Here is a 20,778-nt window from a genome sequence, read left to right on the forward strand (position 1 = left end):
TCGACGGCGAGAAGCCACGATCGTCAGCAAAGAAAGACGTGACAGGAATAGAAGCAAAACATTTTGCGTAACATTGGTGTTCCCACTGCTGGAGAGTAAACTTACATATAGTACTTTTAAGGAAAGATTGTGATAATTTTGAACACTGATAAAAATCCAAAGGTGACACCTACCGTAACCTTCCTGGTCTGTAGGAGCCTTTAGCTGTATTATTAATATATTATAACATATTGATTTAGATAGGCACTTATTTTTAAAGAATCATAAAAATTGACTTCTCTTCTTTTCTTGAACTTGGAGCGAATAGTGTTTAGGTCTGTTATTATCATGTCATGCACATTGACTTTAAGGACACAGTGGTTAAACACACAGTAAATAGTTCTGTGGGGCATTTTTGAATTTTTGCGTCAGGAGAATTATCAACAACAGCAACAAGACAGTCAAGATAATATGGTTTTCATCCTCACATTCAAAGTTGACATCACTGTTCATCAGTTTTGTCTGCGTTTGAGCACCGAGCATCAATGACATAAACAGAGTCCACCTCTCCTCGTCCTGATGAAGTCCTGTTGCAGCACCTACATACATACATTTCTTACAATGTGAACGTGAAGATATGAAGGATATAAAACTTTTCTTCTACAGGCAATAGTGGTTTACCCGAACGTCCTTAAATGTGCATACAGATCTTCCTTCACTGCAGCTGCTTTTCACAAGAGAACATGTTCTTGACATACCAAACATCAACAGACCTTCTGTCCTCGTGCATCAGGAACACTGAACTTCATGACAGGAGATTCACATCCACCTGTTTTTTCAGCATAGATGAGTGTTAGATTTGTGAAATTCTCAATGTTGAGTTATAACAGCCCAGAATACGGGCTGTTAACAGTGTTTCACCACAAAGTTTATAAAAAGAAACTTCAGAGGTGGGTGTATTGATTGGAAAAACAGAGTGTGGACATGTTTTTGCATCCAGAAAGACAATCACATCTATGAAAATCAAAATTTTTAGTCATAACTGCTATAGTTTAGCTAGCTAGCTAATGTTGCTCACGTTAGCTAGCAAACATTAACGTTGCTAATGCTAGCTAATGTTAACATTGCTAATGGTAGCCAGCTAATGTTAGGGCAGTACAGTATGCTGGGTGAATACTGTAGAACTCAGTCATTCGTTTTTTTCAACTACCAAGACTATTGATACCAACGGTGTTACACTATTGGCTGACAAATCTTGTTCGAAGCAGGAACCAACTGTCAGGATTCTAACACAGACATAAACAAAACAATCATTTTGGACGAGACAAACTTTTAGATTAAAAAAAATGAAATTCATAAAAATGTTATCAATACGACCTTCAACAGTTTGGTCACAGATTCAGTTGGGCTATGATTGAAGCTGCTAATGAAGCTTCGGGCCAATAACCTCGACCAGAGTTGAGGAGAGTTTTCACATTTCACAAACCTCCATATCTCACAAATGCAGTCGTACTCCCTAAAACCTGCATCAGATGTTCAAGTGTACAATCGGTGGACTTCTCCTTTAAAAACACTAGTCCTGGATCCAGGATCAGTCTGACAGGATGAGTCAGACTCTCCCTCAGGTAATTTGGCAATATCCGTTTTCACAGTTACGCTAACACAGTGGATTGAAACACACCCCTGGTTTATTCCAGTTGAACATTCAGCTCCGCCTCCATCCTCTTTCCTTGACTCACCTCTTCCTGAGTAATTACTCCTCCACTGAGAAGACACTCATACACCGAGAGACGAGAGAGAAGATTTAGGAGGGGAAACTGGAACATTAACACCTCCACCTGCTGCTGACTACAACCAGTAAGTTTTCAGAGAGCTCAGACTCTAAACAAGTTTATGCAAGACCAGAGACGAGTCAGCTGACTAATATCTTGTCTCAACATCGTGGCTTGGGTGTTTCCTGCTACGCTGAAAGAGAAAATGGCGTCCAAATCAGAGGAAAATCTCCGCTGTCCTGTCTGCCAGGACATCTTTAAAGACCCTGTTCTTCTGTCATGCAGTCACAGCTTCTGTAAAGACTGTGTGCAGAGATGGTGGAGAAGGAAACAAACACTCAAATGTCCTGTTTGTAAGAGGACTTCTTCAAGAAAACACCCGCCTCCTAACCTGGCGTTAAAGAACCGGTGTGAGGCCTTCCTACTGGAGAGAGATCAGAGGTCTTCAGGCGCTCTCTGCAGTCTGCACTCTGAGAACCTCAAACTCTTCTGTGTGGACCATCAGGAGCCGGTGTGTCTCGCCTGCAGAGATTCAGAGAAACACACCGACCACAGATTCAGACCCGTCGATGAAGCTGCGCAGGATCACAAAGAGGAGCTCCAGAAATGCCTCAAACCTTTGCAGGAGAAACTGAAGCTCTTTGAAGAAGCTAAAAGAAACTGCGATCAAACATCAAAACAAATTAAAGTCCAGGCCCGAGACACAAAGAGGCAGATCAGGAAGGAGTTCAAGAGGCTTCACCGGGTTCTAGAAGAGGAGGAGGAGGTCAGGGTGGCTGCTCTGAGGAAGGAGGAAAAGCAAAAACGTAAGGCGATGAAGCAGAAGATGGAGGATCTGCGCAGAGAGATCGCAGCTCTTTCAGACACCATCAGCGCAGCAGAGGAGGAGCTGAGAGCTGAAGACGCCTCGTTCCTGCAAAACTACAAAGCTGCGCTGGAAAGAGTCCAGCAGCGCCCCCTGATGGATGACCCAGAGCCGCTCTCAGGAGCTCTGATAGACGTGACCACACACCTGGGCAACCTGAGTCTCAAAATCTGGAAGAAGATGAAGGATGCGGTCGTCTGCACTACAGTGATCCTGGATCCAAACTCTGCTCATCCAGGACTCATCCTGTCTGATGATCTGACCAGCGTGAGAAGCAGAGAGCGACAGGAGCTCCCTGATAATCCAGAAAGGATCGACAGCACCTGCTTTGTGCTCGGCTCAGAGGGCTTTAAATCAGGGTTTCACAGCTGGGTGGTTGAGGTTGGGGACAGTGCACACTGGGTCTTGGGTGTGGCACCAGAGTCTCTTCAAAAGAAAGGAGATTTAGACCCACAGTCTCGGTTACTGACAATAGGGTTATATCATGGGACATACAAAACAATCGCCCCGAGTCTATGTGATCATGTCTACGTTCTTCCAGTGAAGAAACAGCTCCAGAGGATCAGAGTGCAGGTGGACTATTACAGTCTGTCATTTTTTGATCCAGACATACTCATACACAGGTTCCCACACCCTTACAGTGAGAGGGTGTTCCCATACATCGCCACAAGAGATACACTCCCACTGAAAATTTTACCAGACACACCAGATATCAGAATATTTGTACCGAATACTACCACCGTGAGTGATGATGACGATGACGATGACGACAGGTATGTAAGTGATAGTGAAATTATTTATGAGAATAGGGGAGGGTTAAGGGAAAGTGATTACTTGAAAATCAACTTTTAATTTTAACTTTATTAAACAAAATACATTCCATATCAAACACACGGTAAAGGCATTTTCACAAATTCCCCCCCGACTTTGCACATGAAAAAGTCTGAGAACAATAAAGTAACTGCTGGAATAAGAACTATGTAGTTAAAATGTGATGGAAACCTTTGGCTTTTATTCAGCGATGCCATCCTGACAGAGAAAATCCTTCTGATGGGAGAAAGAGGGAGAAGATAGAAAGAGAAGATAAAGTGGGAGATTGAGTTCCCAGGTTAAATCACGGTCATGTCCGAATTAAAATTTCAACTAACGTGTGTCCACATTCGTCCGCTTTGCTTCAGTGACGTGGCTTCATACATGGTCTCAATTCAGCAGGAGACTGAGCAGAAGAATTGTCTAGAAATTCCCAGGTTAAATCAAAGTCATGACGGAGTTAGAACATTTTATCAAGTGCGTGGTTGGTTTACTTGTTCTTCGAAGAAAAAGTCCAGTTACACATGGCTGATTTTTAAGATGACTGTTTCTGAGATTAAATGAATAAAAACAGGCTTTGAAACAGCGCTGAGACTGCCATGAAAGCAGATAAAAATGAAAAGTTGAATAAATAAAATAAATAGTTGGTTTGGGACAGTTTTGGGACACGTGAAAAAAAACCGACAAGAAACAGAGAAGAAGAGAGGTGAAAGAGCACAGAGTGTAACAAACACAAACAGAAAAGAAGTGTGTGTGTTTGTGTGTGTGTGTGTGTGTCAGTGGAAGGAGAAGCCAGATGCCGGCGGGCTGTCGCACCACTGGCTGATGAAATTTAGGACGTCCTGACACTCTGGACTGTGAGTGGTCTGCAGGGGAAGATGGACACAAAAAACAACCAATCACAAAACAGCTTCAACGAATTCTGTCACTGACCCACATGTGGTGTAAAGGTGTGTGTGTGTGTGTGTGTGTGTGTGTGTGTGTGTGTTTCGTTGAGATGGGAGATAATGATGCTGCGATTAGTCGACTGCTTATGCTGATTCACAGAAAACGGCTGAAGTCGAGAGATGATGAAATGCAGTGAAATGAGTTTGGCTTTTGTAAGAGAGACATCAAACAACTTCCCTTTGTGTGTGTAGTATGTGTGTGTGTTGGACAGAAATGTAAAAAAAATAAAACATTTAAATAAAAAGAGTTCATCCATGCTCTCTTCTGCCTTTGACCAATATTAAAAAAAACAACAACACAAGAAATCAATCTTGAATTGGTCTTCTCACCTTCGTGGCCATGAGGAATTTGTTCCAGTCCTCCTTGTTGGCTGCTTTCCCCACAGGAGGGAACTCCACCTTGTTCCTCAGCACCGGGTAGCCTGGAGGCAGGAACACCACAGAGTGAGGAGGGTAAACTGGGAGATCAACACCACAGTGATGTTTTACTTTGTTGCTGCTGGAGTTGTATTTTATGTTACAGCTTTACATTTTCCTCACATGTAAACTTTAAAGGAGCCGGTAATCCTTTAAATAAAGGTGCTTGTAATAGGCCTTTGTTAAAAGGTAATGGGGGCATCCTTACAGGATGTTTAATAACATTATCATAAATTATTAATGTGTTAAAGGGGCAATATGTAGTTTTGAGGAGGAAATATTATTCAGAAGAGAAAGATCTTTTTATGCCCAAACAAACTAAATAAACAAACTCTCTTTGTTTTCATGACTGAATGGACAGAATAAACAAACTGACCTTAAAGAGCATCAGTTTCATAGTGTTTTACTCTGTTTATATGTGGCGGACCCTGCCACCTTACTAGCTGCAAACAGTGTTTTGGGGACATTATTTTCCTCTGAGAACAGCTTGTTTATTCAGTTACGGAAAAGATTAATATTTCTGACTTGTGGCTTTTTAAAGGAGATCTATAAGTCCTTTATAGTTAAAAAGTTCAAATTCCCCACCAACGGGAGCTCTTCTCTCCCACAGAAAACACTGCTCCTGAAACACCTCGTCAGTTTAGTTCCGTGACTTTCACAGAGTCACACATTTGCATAATGTCTGCCTATATTCGAGGTAGAAGTGAAGCTAACTGGAAGCTGAAAACAAAGACAGAGGCGACCAGAGGCACGGTGAGCAGTGCTAGCTCATGTATGTGTGAGCTGACCAATCAGACAGAGGGGGAACACCGTGCTGCTGGACAGTTTGAGAAAACTAATTTGTTTTTTGAGCATTACAGCATGTAAACTTGTTCCAGTAGTAACCCAAAATCAAATTATGAAACTGAAAATGAGCATATGTCTCCTAAACATGCTTATTGTTTGTTTAAAAAACATTTATAAGCACTTCCAAGTAACTTGTTAACATTTTATAGACTGTGTGTGTGTTGGTATATATCTGTGCGTGTGTGTGTGTTACCGGTGAGGATGCAGGGCAGAGAGCGCAGGCCGGTGTTGACGGCCACCAGCGAGGCTTCATACGAGTTCCTCTCATCACGCGGCAGAACTTGCTCCAACCGATTGTCCATGGACACCATCAGCACCCAGTCACGGATCTGCTCCCGCTGGGCGTCCTGTAACACACACACGAACATCAGCCTCATCAGTGTGTCCACTGGGATGTTTAAGTGTTAAGTGTTTGGTGGATGGATCTCTTACAGTGACACAGAGTTTGGAGGGAACCGGAACCTCAAAGGGAATGTCGGTGTCGACGAAGTCAGAGTGGTCCAGAGCGTCCAGGGTCCCCTCATCAACTGCCTGGAGGAAGAAATCAACCAATCAGAAATGAAAAGTCCAGTGTTGATTTGAGACATTAACGTTTCATCATGTCCAGCTCTACAGTTGAGTCAAGACAGTTAACTCACTTCACACAGATCCAGGAAGTGATTGAGGAAGATGAAGGCCATGTTCTCCCAGCCAACAGCCTGCCACATTAAAAAGTAAAAAGGAACATGCATCGTTAATCTGGTACAGAGGTTCATGTCTCCGTCAGAAGAACGGAAATGATCTTCTAGAACAAAATGTACGGAAGCCCTGAGAGGCAAATGAAGAAAAAAAAAATTGGTAGGATCATTTTTAAAAAAAAAAGGGTGTAGCAATTTCCCTTTTTCTAAATAAGACTAAACGCGTTCTTCTTTTCTTCCTTGTTAGTTTTAAATTCTCTGCGTAGTCTAGACACAAGGTATATTGTGTGTTGGCAAAGTTATTAAGTGTAGAGACTACACCTCCTCATGGTAGACTCACCCTGCAGGCCAGACCTGCCTCGTAGAACGCCTTGTCTGCAGGAACGAGCTCAGTGTGACGCAGCAGAGACACCGACAGCTTGGCTGCTATACTGATCTGCATAGAAACAGCAGCAGAAGAAGAAGAAGTAGAAGGAGCTTTAATTTGAAAATGACTAATAAAACAACTGTCACCTCCAGCTGTGGAGGAAGAAGTAGGAAGTTAAGCTCTGACATTAAAAATATAATGTATCTATCAGAGTCTTGTTTTGGTTAAAAGGTAAAAAGAATCTGTGCTGTTTGGAGTACCAGCTGCTCCACTCCTCTGGCGGCAGATCTCGTGGCGTAGTAGTGAGCGATCAGCAGCATCTGCTCAAAGTCTTCATGAGCTGGAGAGTTCGCCTCGGCTGACCTGGACATGTTCTCACACTGAAATCATGAAAAAAAAAACAGAATCAGCTTCACAGCAATGAATACATTTAGCTTTATACTACCCCCTTAAGTGGTGCTTTTCATCTCAGGTGGTCTGAACTAGATACTGTTGTGATTTACCAGCTGCAGCAGGAAGTTGCGGAGGTCGGCCCACATCCGGTACGACTCTTGTCCATCAGTGTCAGGAAGGTTAATCAGGTCCAAGAAGAGGCGCTTGTAGATGTTAAAGTTCTGAGAATAACAATGGTGAAATGTATTGTTGGTCCTTTCACACATGCTTTGTGGTTATATCAGAAACAGGGTGACTACAAGTATCAGACGCTTACATTTAACACTTTTAAAGATCTTTTCAAGATGTTTTTCACCAAATTTAAGATGGAGGAGGAAAAGGAGATCCAATCAACCATTGCAGGATAAGTATAAAGGTGTGTAGTATATATGTGGTCCCATGCAGGGGTACATTTTTATGCAGGAATCAGGTTATTAGAGGGAGTAAGGTTAATCTTCATTTTGCCAACATAAAGTAAAAAGACAATATTCGGTTCAGTGGTAAGTTTAAAGATTTGTATCATCAGAAATTTGGACTTGAAGAAAGAAGAGGACGCATTTAGGCAATTTAAACCTCGTGGATTCAAATTTAAGACTTTTTAATGACTTTTAAAGAACCCGCAGAACCCTAATAAATAAATGACAATATACTGACACATAAGAGATTATGACATTTTCTTAGTGTTGCAGTTTTGCTTCTGAAATCGTGTCAACTGGGGAGGCTGTAGCCTTATTTTGTACATCAGAATGGTGCTTGAGAAGAGAAAAAGTCCTGGTTTGTGACTTTGTTATTCAATTTTCACAAAGCAACATGGACGTTATTGTCTGGTGAAAACTGCACTGACTTTGGCGGATATCTTTGTCGAGATAACATATAACCTACAATTTTCAGTCTTGCCATGAGCAGCATTTAGGAAGGCTGGCTGACCTGAAGCTTCCTAAATCCAGGCGCTAAGAAATTCACGCAGCAAAACAGGAAGTGTGAGAAACACCTCACAAGGTGTCGACTGAGAGTGAAAGATAATAAATAAACTGGAGCTGTTTTCCATGAATATGAAGTTAAAAGTGTGTATTCAGTACCTGGGTGTTCGGTGGAGCTCCGTGCTGTATGTAGAGCTGCAGAGCCTTCAGAGCTTCTTCCTCCTTGATGAGGTGTGTGGCGTACAGAGCGACGTACTTTTGGAGGATCTTAAAGTTCTGACAAAAACACAACAGGGATAATGAGGGATGATTTCAAACGTAAACTGTACAGCTTTGAATTTTCAAATGTCTTGCTTTTTTATCTTTCCTTTTATTTTGCTACTTGCTATGTGTATTATAATGCACTAAAACACAAATTACTTTTTTGGTAAATACCTACGTGGCAATAAACCTGATTCTGATGGAGCGCTGACATGTTGAGCCAGGTTTTATGACCAAAACCCCTTGATTACATGATATTAACCCCCCCACTAATCTTACAATGACTTCCTCAACAAAACAATCAGTTGTTTGCTGTAAAAGAAATGTGAAAATAAGATGACGTCCTCAAATGTCTTGTTTTGTCCACAACCCAAAGATACTCAGTTTACTGTCATAAAGCAGGAAAGAAACCAGGAAATATTCACATTTAAGAAGCTGGAAATGGCTGACAACTAATTGTTGAACAGATTCATTGTTGCAGCTCTGGTTTGCACCATTTATCCAAATGGATAATTTTTCCAAGAGCGTGAGGCTGATTATGTGTTCAGTACCTGTTTAGATGCTGTATCCAGACATTTGTCCCACTGGCCTCTCTCTGCGTACATGTCCAGAGCTGCCATGACATCCACACCGACCAGCTAACCAGACACAGGCAATCACAAAAAACAGGTTTCATCAACGACAACATGAAGCTTAAAATCAAATGTAAACTTCCAGAAGATTCTGTTTCTTTCCGATTGCTTCATTTCCTGCGCAATATGGAGATTTTCCCTGCAGTGATTCACCTCGTTCTCATTCATTTGAGTGAATAAATGATGGCCCCAATCAGGCTCAAACCTAGTGCTCAGTGTTAGCTCGATAATATTGCAAGAGTTCTCTGGATAAATTAGATCCAGTCTGTAACAGAGTGTGTAGTTGTACTTACAGAGTCCACTTTGCCTTGGTTCTTAAGGTGCTCTTTGTATTTTTGGTCCACATATTCCTCGTACCTGCCAAAGATCACAGTGATGACATACAAGGCAGTTACAACTAGAGATAACTCCGATTAATCTGAACTGGAGACAATTATCTGTACTTTTACAAGGTTATGAGAAGTATTTACAGTCTCCTTGAGTTTGTGATTTTAAAGTGTATTTTGACTTTTGAATTCAATGTAAATCTTTGATTTTTCTTCTGTTTAGTCTGTAATGATAACTGTGCAATGCTGTGTGTGTGTGTCTTTGTCTTTAAACCTCGGCTTCAGCTCCTTGGCGACTCTCTTGGCTTTGTTCCACTCCTCGCCCTCGATGAAGACATCGATCGCCTCTTTGATGAGGTCCATGTTCAGGTAGAGCTCAGCAGCCTGAAACATGTGAGCACAAACAAAAAGAAAAAACACAATACAAGTTTAAACAAAGCAGATTGGTGCCAAGACACGGCGTGCATGCTTTTGTGTGTGTTGACCTACAGCGTTGAACTTCCTCAGCTGTGTGAGTCGTGGTCCGACCACCAGGATCACCTCCATCGCTCGATCTCCACTGAGGAACTTGATGGACAACTCTGCTGCCTGGAAACACACACACACACACATCAGGACACACAAAAAGCCCTCTGGTGCGAATAAAATAAATCAAAGTTTTTCATTGGTTTGTACTCTGCTCACTAGATTTAATCAGACTAACCATTGTGTATGCTCCAGAAGTTTTGGTAACTCCGGAGAGGAGCAGAGGTTAAGTGATCGTACCAGTAGCTGGAATAAAATCTACTGTGCACGTTCAGGCTTTTTACAGGAAGCCACTTATTGATCCTGTTGACCCTGTGACCTTCACTCGAACACCACCAGGAGACCAGATGTCCACATCTCAAATGAAAACACACTTGTCTTTCTTCTCGTCATGCTGGTTAATCAAACTCCCAAAAGGAAAAAAAAAGTATTGATCTCTGAGACCCTGTAACCTTTCTCTTTCAGCGCCACCATCAGACCAACCATTCAGATTCTAAATGATCTGATCTCCATCGCACTTCAATCAATAACACACGATACCTGCTGTGTGACCCCTGAGTGAAATCTATTGATGTTGGTGACACTGTGACCTTTCGCCGTAAGAAAACGTCGGCTACAATTATTTACCTATTCTATCATCCGTCCCCTACAGTGCTGAATGTGATACAACCAATAGAGAAATGTTACGTTTCAGTTGGAGACATTTTTTGGTTTAGTCCTCATTTTGTTAGTTAGTAATTTGTTTATTTTTTTAAAGACCAAATCAAAACCCTAATTATACAAGATGAAATTCAGATTAGATGTAGCAACACCCACGTCATAATACATTGCAAGCATTAGAAAGAGGTTATTATAACATGAAGACAATGGAGTAGAAGAGCAGCTGGGTCTTTGTGGTGATCACATACAGGTACTCTTTGGGTGAACGGCTCATTGCATTGGTGTAATATCTGCCCAATCCCAATACATCTAGGTGCAGCGTGTTGTTGTTGGACAGAGTTCTAGGATGAAGTGTTCGGGCTACACTGTAATTCAAACTGCCATTGGCACACTTCAAAGAACTCTGTTGCTTCAATGTATTACGATCCTTCTTTACAACAACCACAAAACAATCACAACTAGTTTGCTGATGTCTCCGCTACTTAGCTCGCTAGCTAACGTCACATTGTTATTGCTGATCCGTGTATGACGGTCCAACATTTCGATGTATTTCAATGCCATAATTCCCCCCTTTGATGCATATGACGGCGTGAAAAGCTGCTGCAGTTGCTACCACTCCTCTAATATCAGTGCACTCCTCTAATCATAGTTTAAGCAGTAGTAAATAGTTCAGCGATAGTTTTTTTCAGACCTATGACAACAAATGAAGCTGTATTTGTGCTGATTGGACCTATTAAAAATCATATTTTTTACCTTCATCCAGCACTTCTCCATCAGGGTGGTGTTGGAGTCGTCCTTCACCTTCAGGTAACACTCCACAGCCCGGGAGTATTCACCCGACTGCTCCCACTCCCTGGCCTGTTCCAGCAGGCCCTCCACACTCCTGAAACAAACACACAGAGTGAGAGTCACAGCAGGAGACACAAACATTCATCTCATCTGAGGGTTAAATCAGCACATCATCAAATATAAAACAAGGCACTGGCATGAATAGGATGGATATCTGGGCCAATTAGGGCTAAAAAAGTCATCGTGCTTTGTTTTAAAATTTCAATCAGAATAATAAAATTTTGCAGTTATCATACTTGCGTACAACACAACTTAGTTTTGTCATTCAAAGACTGAAGAGTGCAACAAAAACTGAAGAACAACAATAGAAGATGATAAAGAATAAAAACATTCACATGCAACATTGTTAAACAGTCGATCTGTCACGTCTCTTCAGTCTCTGGTCGTCAGATGTTAATGTACCCAACAGGAAACACATTCTTTCTGTGTTCCCACTGTAGCCATCATAAAAATTATTTGTAATTTACATAAGACTGTCTTTCAAAAAGGGTTCATGTTAGTATTTTCACTCCATTTGGGCTCTGAATGTGAAACAAATACATTCAAATCCACAAATGATCACAGCACCTGACTGGCAGGAATAATGTTCGTTTTGGTAACTGACTCGACGTCATTGTAAATGAAGGTTGCCACTAAATGATCTCGGAAGAATAAAAAAATTGATAAAAAAATTAGGATTCAACTCACATGCACCTCTTAACAAACTAAAGTCGATCATGGTTTGCAGACGCCTTTAAGAAACAGGAAGCCTTGCATTTATCTGGAGCGTGAGCTTTAAACTCTGCAGGAATAATTCAGTGTTTTCTCACTCTAACCCTCTTCCTCGTTCGTTTCCATTGGCAACTTTTGATGTTTTCTCCCACAAGTCATTAAAGAGAGAGAAGCGATGGGAGGAGGATGAGAGCTGCACGCTGCCGGTCTGCCGGCTAACTAACGAGCTATTCCTTGTTGGTAGTTTCATTTCGGGATAACACATGAGCTGTGTTTTAATAAAGCATCAAACTGACTCTTTGTGCATAGATTATACTGCCGGGGCGAGATGGGAGAGTCTGTAAAATGTTCATAGAGCTCTTTGTGGTTTCCCTCTGGTCTTTTAAAGGGTTTCTTTATAATATAACAGGTCAACAAAATCTGATTGAAAACTCTTAAAATAAAGTCCCACAGATACCAAACCTCGGATCCATAATTACGAGTGTGGTTGACGAGGCTTCAAGCATCTGCTGCTGCTGTTGTAGTAACTATAACAAGATGCAGCTTCAGTGAGTGTTTTTATTTATATTTAATCAGGAAGGGACCACAGATTTCCTCCTGTTGTTACTGTGTAATGAGAGGAAAACACTGGTAAATGAAGGTAAATTAAATCACCATTTTACAGCTCTCTGGAGTAGAGCCTGACCGATATATTGATCAGCTGATTTGATTGACAGATATTGGCTTATCACGGATATATTGGTGTATATCAGTGTCTGTATATACTGTATATAGTCTAATATATATTGAAAGATAACTTTTATTTCCAGATTATGATGCAGAAAAACATTCTCGTGGTAATTTAGATGGTGTAATTTATCAGAATCTCTAATCTTGGTGTGTTTTTGCAGGTTAGGAAATACAAGCTGTTGTTTTAAAGAATCCACCCTCAGGCCATCTAGTGACTCTTCTTTTTGTTTTTGTGTTTAACCGTTCGTTCCCAGATGAGCGGCAGAAAACCTGTTGATACATTAACATAAATCAATTATTTAAAGGAACAGTTCACCCAAAAAATGAAAATTCAGTCATTATTTACGAACCCCCATGCTGATGTAAAGTCAGGTGAAGTCTCGTAGTCCACCAAACATTTCTGGAGCTTCACAGCCAAACAGTGTTGCAGCGTTCTCCTTAACAACTGTAGTAGCTGGGGACGTTTTAAAATGCAGTGTGCGTTGAGAGACGTCTTTTTCAAATCAATTTTTGGATCTCGAACTTCCAGGGAATTGGATTACAAGTCCCCAGCTACTTCACTTGTTACGAGAATGCTGTGATGCTGTAAAGCTCCAGAAATGTTTTGTGGACTACGAAACTTCACCTGACTTTCCATCAGCATTGGTGCGAGTAGATAATGACTGAATTTTCATTTTTTGGTGAATCGATCCTTTAAATTTGACCATGTGGCCTTAGTGTGGTACATTGCTTACAGTGCTTAATGTAGTATAGATATCTGAATTTTTATCTGTATCAGCCCCAAAAATCCAGTATCGATTCTGATCTACTCTTGAGTCTTGATGGACACTGATTTCTTCTATTTGTTTGGTTTTATTCTCACCGGATTCCCTTCTTGGAGGTCTCCTTCTCGTACTCCTCTTGGAGTATGGAGAGCTTGTTGGGGAGGTACTCCTTACAGATTCTCATGGCATCACTCCACATGTCTGCATCCTGATAAACACAAACAAGACAACGACAAGGAATAAGGAAACATACGGAAGGTGGTCGAAGTCTAGGATGTGTAAAGTTTCAGTAAAATAAAGAAATCATTTTAGCTCAGAACATTTTGAGACTCTTTTCTTGGCTCTTGTAGTCACCTTGTAATATTTAACAGCCATCTCGGGTCTCTGGGCTCGGAGCAGGAAGGCTTCAGCCTTCTGGAAATCTTTCTGTTCAAAGCAGAACTTGGCTTGGCCCACCAGAACCTCAGACACGCTCTCTGGATCGTGGCCCTCAGCCACCCGCTGGGCATTGGCCCACTCCTTGTTGTGAACATACCTGGAGCAGTTCACACACACACATACACACATGCCCAAAAAATAATATGAAAAACCCAACTTTTTTAGATTCTAAAATGCTACGTGTAGAAATGGAACTCGAAGAACGACATAAACTGGCTGCTCTCTGTAAACTTAAAGCAGACACTGCAGGAAAACAATTTAAAAACACATGATACGCTTTGAGAAATGGTGATCGATAATATTATGTGTGCAGGATTTATAGTAAAAAGGTAAAAATATGCAATAAAGCACCAGCATGACCCTTTACAGTTACTGCAGCTTTTACAAACTGAGTTAAATCCTCAAACACTTCAAACGAATGAACTCTGTGAACCTCCATCAATAATTAATAGGGGCCGTATCTGCAACAGTGTTGGAGGAAGTATTCAGATCCTTTACCAAAGTAATACCACACTGTAAAAACACCCTGTTACAAGTAAAAGTTGTGTTTTTTTTAAAAAAGGTATAGAAGTATGATCAGAAAAATCTGAAAGTATTCAAATTAAAAGTACTACATCCCCTCAAATCATGATATCAATAGTTTCTTCATCTCTAAATAAACTAACTAACTCTAGATTCACCCCTGAGTCTAACAGGCTCAGCTGACAGTAACACTGAGCTACATGTGTTCAGCGTGGTCAGCACATCATCATCTGCAGCACTCACATGAACACGGCTTCTTTGGGTTTTCCTGCTTTGATGAACTCGACCTCAGCCTCAGGAAACTTGCCCTGGAAACAAAACAGTTTGATATGTAAAGGAGTATATACTGAACAAATGTTTGTGGACGTGCAATAAAACAGTCCCCGTGTTTATGGTGCGGTACAGTTACAGTATGGACAGCAGGTTAGGTCAGAGTCTGCAGCCGGACTGTGACAGAGTTACCTCGTCCTCCAGGTATATGGCGTGTTTGAGGTGGATCTCCGGGATCTTTTCCTTACACGAGAGACGAGCCAAATCAAAAGCAAAGTCAAACGAGCTGGAGAGTGACAAAAGAAAGAGCAAGAAATTAAGTCAGGATTTACAATTCAATAACCGACTGTTGGGTCAATATTCATTTGGATATGTGGATGGAATGAGCTTATTAAAGTCAGCAGGTGGGTGTTCTGGAGGAATGTCTTCTGGGCCGCACACCGGCTACAATGCCCTCTTCGTACACTGTGTTTATCCCAGAAACTACACAGCAGTTCACACTTATTAGATCTCAAGACACAAATCATTAGGAAGCTCCCTGCCGGACTGCGGAACTAATAAAACCTCCGGACGGGTATCAAAGTGTCTTTTCTCAAGATTTTAAACAGATTTGACTCAATGTGACGTAAGTAAATAAGGATGAATCATCACGGTGTATGTCGGGTCTATGTGTCGTGGTGGGCCTCACTAGTTGTTCGCCGCAGATTCGATGGCGTACTCCAGGAGGCCGAACTTGTTGAGCAGCTTGACGGCCGCCTCTCCTCCCAGGCTCCTGGCCCACAGGTAGGCCACCTGTTTTTGGGCACCAGCACCTCCATGGCTCTTCGCCACCTGACAGACAAACACAAACACACATGTGTAATCATATATCTCTATAGGAGTCCTGCAGCCGTTTCCCTCACCACAGATAATCCCAGAGAAAGACATTACACTGAAGCTATAAAGTTGCAGTGAGCTCTCAACACAACAGCAGCAATAAACACCGTCAGCAGGGACGCACACAGTTGTAATAATGCTGCTCCAATGAGGGACTCTTGATAACTTGATATTTCACTCAGATGGGCGTGGTTTTGCCGTCTACGCCCACGCTCGGACTGAGTGGCACAGTATGGGTTACATTTATTTCTAAAGCTTGGAAAATTAGGCAAACTAGACTGAATAACATGTGCATACAATATGAGATCAGCTTATTTGATCCATGTCATGTTTTCTGATAATCAAGGTATATAAGGTCTCACACTTACGTATATGGAAATTGCTAGACTGCCTTGTAGGCACCTTTGGACTCACACTACATTGATATCGGAATACAGATTGTTACGACCCCAGTGGTTATATACTCATTTTTATAAATGTATGTGCATTAATGTCCTCTGCGATCTCTCTCTACTCATAAGTATTTTGTTTTATTTATTTGTCATAATAAGCAGCCTGTGGAACAAGTTTGCCACCTGAGCTTTGACACGTCAAGGGTGTTTTTATCTTCTCCTGAACAAGTAAAAGGTGGGTTTAGAAGCACTTTTAGGGGTTTAAGATAAACAACTACAGTTCAGATGTGTGCAGTACAAACCTCTACGTATTCTGGAGATTAAATGGGATTTACAGCTCGCGAGACAACAAAACAAATGTGACCGTATCTACCCTGTATGCTTCTTCCCACATATCATTGACTCTGTACATGTGGACCGCAGCCTTCCACTCCTCAGCCTCCATGAAGTGGTACTCTGCCTCTGAGAACCTGGATTCAGCCTCCAACTCCTACAAGACACATCAAAATGACAAACACATCAGGTACAGCAAGGCCTCAGGAAGCAGCCTGACCCAGCATTGATTAGCTAGAAAATGGGTTGAAGCACATGAATGTTTAAGTATAGAAAAGATGATTAAAGCAGAATTTCTGTCCCTCAGCAATCCTTTCGCTCAGTAAGTGACACAGCAAAAAGGAAAACTGCTGACAAAATTAAATAAAACCACTTAATGATGAAACTCTATTGGATTTATTTCTGAATCTTCTTTGCTGCAACTATCCGAAGCTTAAGATAGTCCCAGAGCAACCACAACTGGACACAAATAATTCATGAGCACGAGCTTTAAAACTTCAGAATTTAGACCAAATTCTTCATTAGGGACATTTCTAATTATTGTTAGAGTTTAAAACACTGCTGGGCAATTCTCACAAGATAACCACAGAACTGTGAACACACTCTGTTACATAACACTGAGAGAACGGTCTCGCTTGTAGCCCTCACGACAAAATCATGATCAAGTTGAACTGGAAGTGTCCTCTGAGCCTGTGAGAGCTTCTCAGATGGTAATGCTCATCCATAGCTGATTGTTGCCGATAACACAGACAAAAGTCCTTCTGACAACTTTTCAACGCTTGAAAAAACTGAACAGGGAAAATACTGAGATGTAATCTAAATCTGCAAACGACAGTGTCATTGCATTTGGGTTTCCTGCTTATTCATAGCCTCGATACACGCCTCAAAAATCAAATCTCTGATGTTATGTGATTAAAGGTCCAGTGTGTAGGATCTAGCGGTGTGGGTGCAGATTGCAAACAACTGAACGCTCCTCACCAGTGGCCGTTAAAAACATGGGAAGGGCCTTCTCTAGAGTCAGTGTTTGGTTTGTCCATTCTGGGCTATTGCAGAAACATGGCTGACTCCCTGGAAGAAGATCTCCTCCCTCTGTATATATTAAAGACTCATTCTAAGGTAACAGTCATACGGTAAGGCCTGGGTCGTCAACAGACGGTCCATGACCCCTCTGAGGTCCTCAGAATTACTGCAGAGTGGCCAAATTACTGTTTGATAATATTTTGAATGTGTTTGATTTTTTCAAACATTTAAATCAAATTAATACAAATTAATTCAATAAAAAAACCTCTTAGATAGTCTACCCATTATTTCCTGTGCAATCATGTGAGCAAGCTAACCTAACTAAATGCTAAATCACTGTCCGTAACGGCAAACTAGTCAGATAACTATCCATTGCTGAAACATATCAGCCAGTTATATGTATTACCATCCTAAATTACAATCATCTCCACCTCAGAGACCACCAGAGAAAATGGAGAGAGTTAGGCTAACGTTAGCCACGCTACAACTGCTGCCAACTTGTTTATGGATAGCCCTCTGTTGTCTTAGGCCCAGTTTCAAATGCAATAGAACTTAACCTAAAATCCCACACACTGGACCTTTAATACCGGTTTGCTGCTCCTCCCACTGACAGCCAGTTGACTGATCAGTGCTCTGCAGGTGGGATTAAGAACGAGGAGATCAACTTCCTTCATAGCCACTTGGCTTCCACGCCACGTCAATGAAAAGTAGTGACAGAAGTCAGGTGGCTAAATGCTTGGCTGACTTTGACTCAGCTGCACAGGTTGTCCTGGACCGTGGTGAAACATATTAAGTTAGCTGTTTCTGGTAATCACTACCACATCATCTGTGTGGACTGAAGTGACAGCTACAGGATGGAAGACATCAGCTATCATGAACACAATGTTAGACTGAATGAAGGAAGTGAAATTAAATGGCAATTCTGTCTGATTATCAGGCTAATTAATTATTTTTTGGGGAAGAATTCAGCTGCTGCTAACAAGATCGTTGTTGAACCTCCATTATCCCACCAGTTCCCTCCTCAGTGTGCTGTATACCTTTGCCAGGTGCAGGTGGGTCTCTGTCAGCAGGTCGGGGTGATGTTTGGCCACCAGGCGAATCACATCATCAAACATCCGGTTCTTCTTGTACATGGTTATGGCGAGGTCAGGCTGCTTCACTGTGGAAAACAGGCTGCACGCACACACAGGCAACCATTAGTATGTTTGTTTTCATTTTAGTATTTGAGTGTCAAAAAAAGTCAGAGAAGACTTTTGAAAAGACTCAGTCTTCACATAATGGAAGGAAACGACCTGTCAGCAGTCAGGTACTGTGTTTATTATTTTTCCTGCCGTAACTGAGGTGCAAGATAAATTCAAACATCGTCATGTTAGTTTGCCTCTCTTTATTCTCCGTGCTTCCAGCAGCCAGTGAGGCGATAAATTACTATAAATGAAGTGATCTCCGTTTACCGCTCGGCCTCCTTGAATTTGCCGTCTCTCTCCAGCTCCTGAGCTCTGCTGAGGTACAGAGCCATCACTTCCTCCTCTGTCATGCACTTCACCGCCAACTGCAAACAAAATAAACGCTGGTTAAATAATAAAAGAATAAAAAAGAAAAATAATAAAAAGACTAATTTTAACCCTCAAAAAGTCAAATTTTATACGGAGAAGTTTAATTTCAATGTATCAAATTGCCACAAAAATGCGTGTCTTTATTTTATATACTTAATTGTGTAGTTTGTCTCCACACTGACCTTATGAGCCTCCTCCCAGCGCCCTGCTGCAGTGTACATGTCTATTGCGTCTTTGATGTGACCTCCCTTCACAAACAGTTGCTCTGCCACCTGCAGGCCATTAACACATAAAATACACACAACATACTCTTAGAAAATATAGAACACAATGTGTATACCATAAGCTCTCTATATACAAGCTCATATTTGACATTATTCTGGTATATAAGTTTGAAAATAAAACATTTTATAATCAACAGCACAGTATATGAAAATAGCATTTCTGCAGAGCAAAGTACAGACCAGGGCCTCCCTGTACGCATATTTTGATATGTGGTAAACAAACAAAATTTATAAATGCCACATGGTAATTATTATACTCTATATGTTATATATTAATAATTTAGTTAGATATATATTTGAGATTATGTAAAGTAAGAAAACATGCTCATTTTTATCACTGAAATAAGGTTTTATACTGCAAATTCTTTTAGATTTTTATATTCTTAAATATCTTAATGTGAACAAGTATGTTAAACATTATAAAGCAGTTCTTTTCTCATCTGTCTAGGCCCCCTAGTGGCAATGAGGCCCAAGGCATGTGGCCAGAACACTGATGCCTAGATCCCGCCCAGTGCGCCCTTTCAGTTCCCACGTTGGGACGTTGGCTTGCTCACATGACTGGACTAGCTAGCTGTGTAACAGGGTAGAGAAGGAAGCAAGGTGGTTCACTTGATATCTACAGGTGCACCTAAAAAAATTTGAATATCATGGAAAAGATTCATTACACATAAAGTGAAATATATCAAGCCTTTTTTTGGTTTTAATTTTGATGATTATGGCTTACAGCTCATGTAAATGTAAAAATCGAGTATCTCAAAATATTAGAATATGACATAAGGCCAATCAACATAAAGGATTTATGATACAGAAATGACGATCTTCTGAAAAGTATGTTCATTTAGGCCCTCAATACTTGGTCGGGGCTCCTTTTGCACAAATTACTGCATCATTGCGGCGTGGCATGGAGGCGATCAGCCTGTGGCGCTGCTGAGGTGTTATGGAAGCTTGATAGTGGCCTTTCAACTCGCCTCACCTGAACCAAGGTCAACAGGAAGATGAGAAACACCAGACCCAACAGTACAGACGAGCTGAAGGCCTATCAAAGCAACCTGGGCTTCCATATATGTAACTATGAAAAAGAGATATAAATCAATCTGCACCTGAACGTGCATCATCAGCTCCAGAAAAAACTGTGTTTAATTCAGAATGTTAATGATGAAGAAGAATTCTGGATGCAGTTTAATGAGATATACGGATATAAGAACAAAATAACTTTTTCAATATGGACAGATTTTTGCTTCATTAAAACAAAGGTTATATTCTATTGAACCTGAACTAACACCGGCATCGATGCAGCAAATTATGTATGTGGTGATTCTTCGTCAGGTCTGATTAACAAAACGTTTACTCGTTGTTTCTTTCCTGATATTTCCTGCATCGAAACCACAGGTGTGAGATTCCTCCATTGTTTGAGTTTGCACTGAATTATACTTTCCTGCAACTCCCACAAGTTGGAAAGCAAAGAGCTTGTTATCTTAATTACTTTCTGTGAATATGCCCATAGAGCAAACAGACAGAAATGGCCTGCTATTTTCAGAGGCTGGCAGTCTGTGGAGGCTGTTTGGCTCAGCTGAGCTCATCAGAATAAGCAGAGCACGCTG

General features: G+C 41.2%; 2 protein-coding genes across 3 annotated transcripts in view; one reads left to right on the top strand and one right to left on the bottom strand.

The window, feature by feature from the left end:
- The first annotated feature begins 200 nt into the window (after window positions 1-200).
- LOC311271853 (nuclear factor 7, brain-like) lies at window positions 201-3,676 on the top strand. The gene has a single exon (XM_084377758.1). The coding sequence runs from the start codon at window positions 1,957-1,959 to the stop codon at window positions 3,466-3,468; it is 1,512 nt and encodes a 503-aa protein (XP_084233884.1). The 5' UTR covers window positions 201-1,956; the 3' UTR covers window positions 3,469-3,676.
- The window catches only part of ift172 (intraflagellar transport 172), a 45,040-nt gene continuing 27,719 nt past the window's right edge, over window positions 3,458-20,778 (bottom strand). For both annotated transcript variants that reach the window (XM_084377757.1, XM_084377756.1), the window contains 23 exons: window positions 19,076-19,165; window positions 18,792-18,889; window positions 18,378-18,513; window positions 16,361-16,477; window positions 15,408-15,550; window positions 14,912-15,005; window positions 14,693-14,757; window positions 13,844-14,024; window positions 13,588-13,697; window positions 11,190-11,319; window positions 9,741-9,839; window positions 9,526-9,635; window positions 9,219-9,282; window positions 8,845-8,931; window positions 8,192-8,308; window positions 7,184-7,294; window positions 6,941-7,060; window positions 6,654-6,749; window positions 6,275-6,334; window positions 6,069-6,167; window positions 5,830-5,983; window positions 4,704-4,795; window positions 3,458-4,292 (listed from right to left, as the gene is read on the bottom strand). In XM_084377757.1, coding sequence (XP_084233883.1) covers window positions 4,203-4,292; window positions 4,704-4,795; window positions 5,830-5,983; window positions 6,069-6,167; window positions 6,275-6,334; window positions 6,654-6,749; window positions 6,941-7,060; window positions 7,184-7,294; window positions 8,192-8,308; window positions 8,845-8,931; window positions 9,219-9,282; window positions 9,526-9,635; window positions 9,741-9,839; window positions 11,190-11,319; window positions 13,588-13,697; window positions 13,844-14,024; window positions 14,693-14,757; window positions 14,912-15,005; window positions 15,408-15,550; window positions 16,361-16,477; window positions 18,378-18,513; window positions 18,792-18,889; window positions 19,076-19,165 — 2,463 coding nt within the window. In that variant the 3' untranslated portion in view covers window positions 3,458-4,202. The remainder of the gene's footprint in view (window positions 4,293-4,703; window positions 4,796-5,829; window positions 5,984-6,068; window positions 6,168-6,274; window positions 6,335-6,653; window positions 6,750-6,940; window positions 7,061-7,183; window positions 7,295-8,191; window positions 8,309-8,844; window positions 8,932-9,218; window positions 9,283-9,525; window positions 9,636-9,740; window positions 9,840-11,189; window positions 11,320-13,587; window positions 13,698-13,843; window positions 14,025-14,692; window positions 14,758-14,911; window positions 15,006-15,407; window positions 15,551-16,360; window positions 16,478-18,377; window positions 18,514-18,791; window positions 18,890-19,075; window positions 19,166-20,778) is intronic.

Source organism: Pagrus pagrus (assembly GCF_965226575.1).
Source record: "Pagrus pagrus genome assembly, chromosome: 16".
In the NCBI taxonomy this organism is placed as follows: Eukaryota; Metazoa; Chordata; class Actinopteri; order Spariformes; family Sparidae; genus Pagrus; species Pagrus pagrus.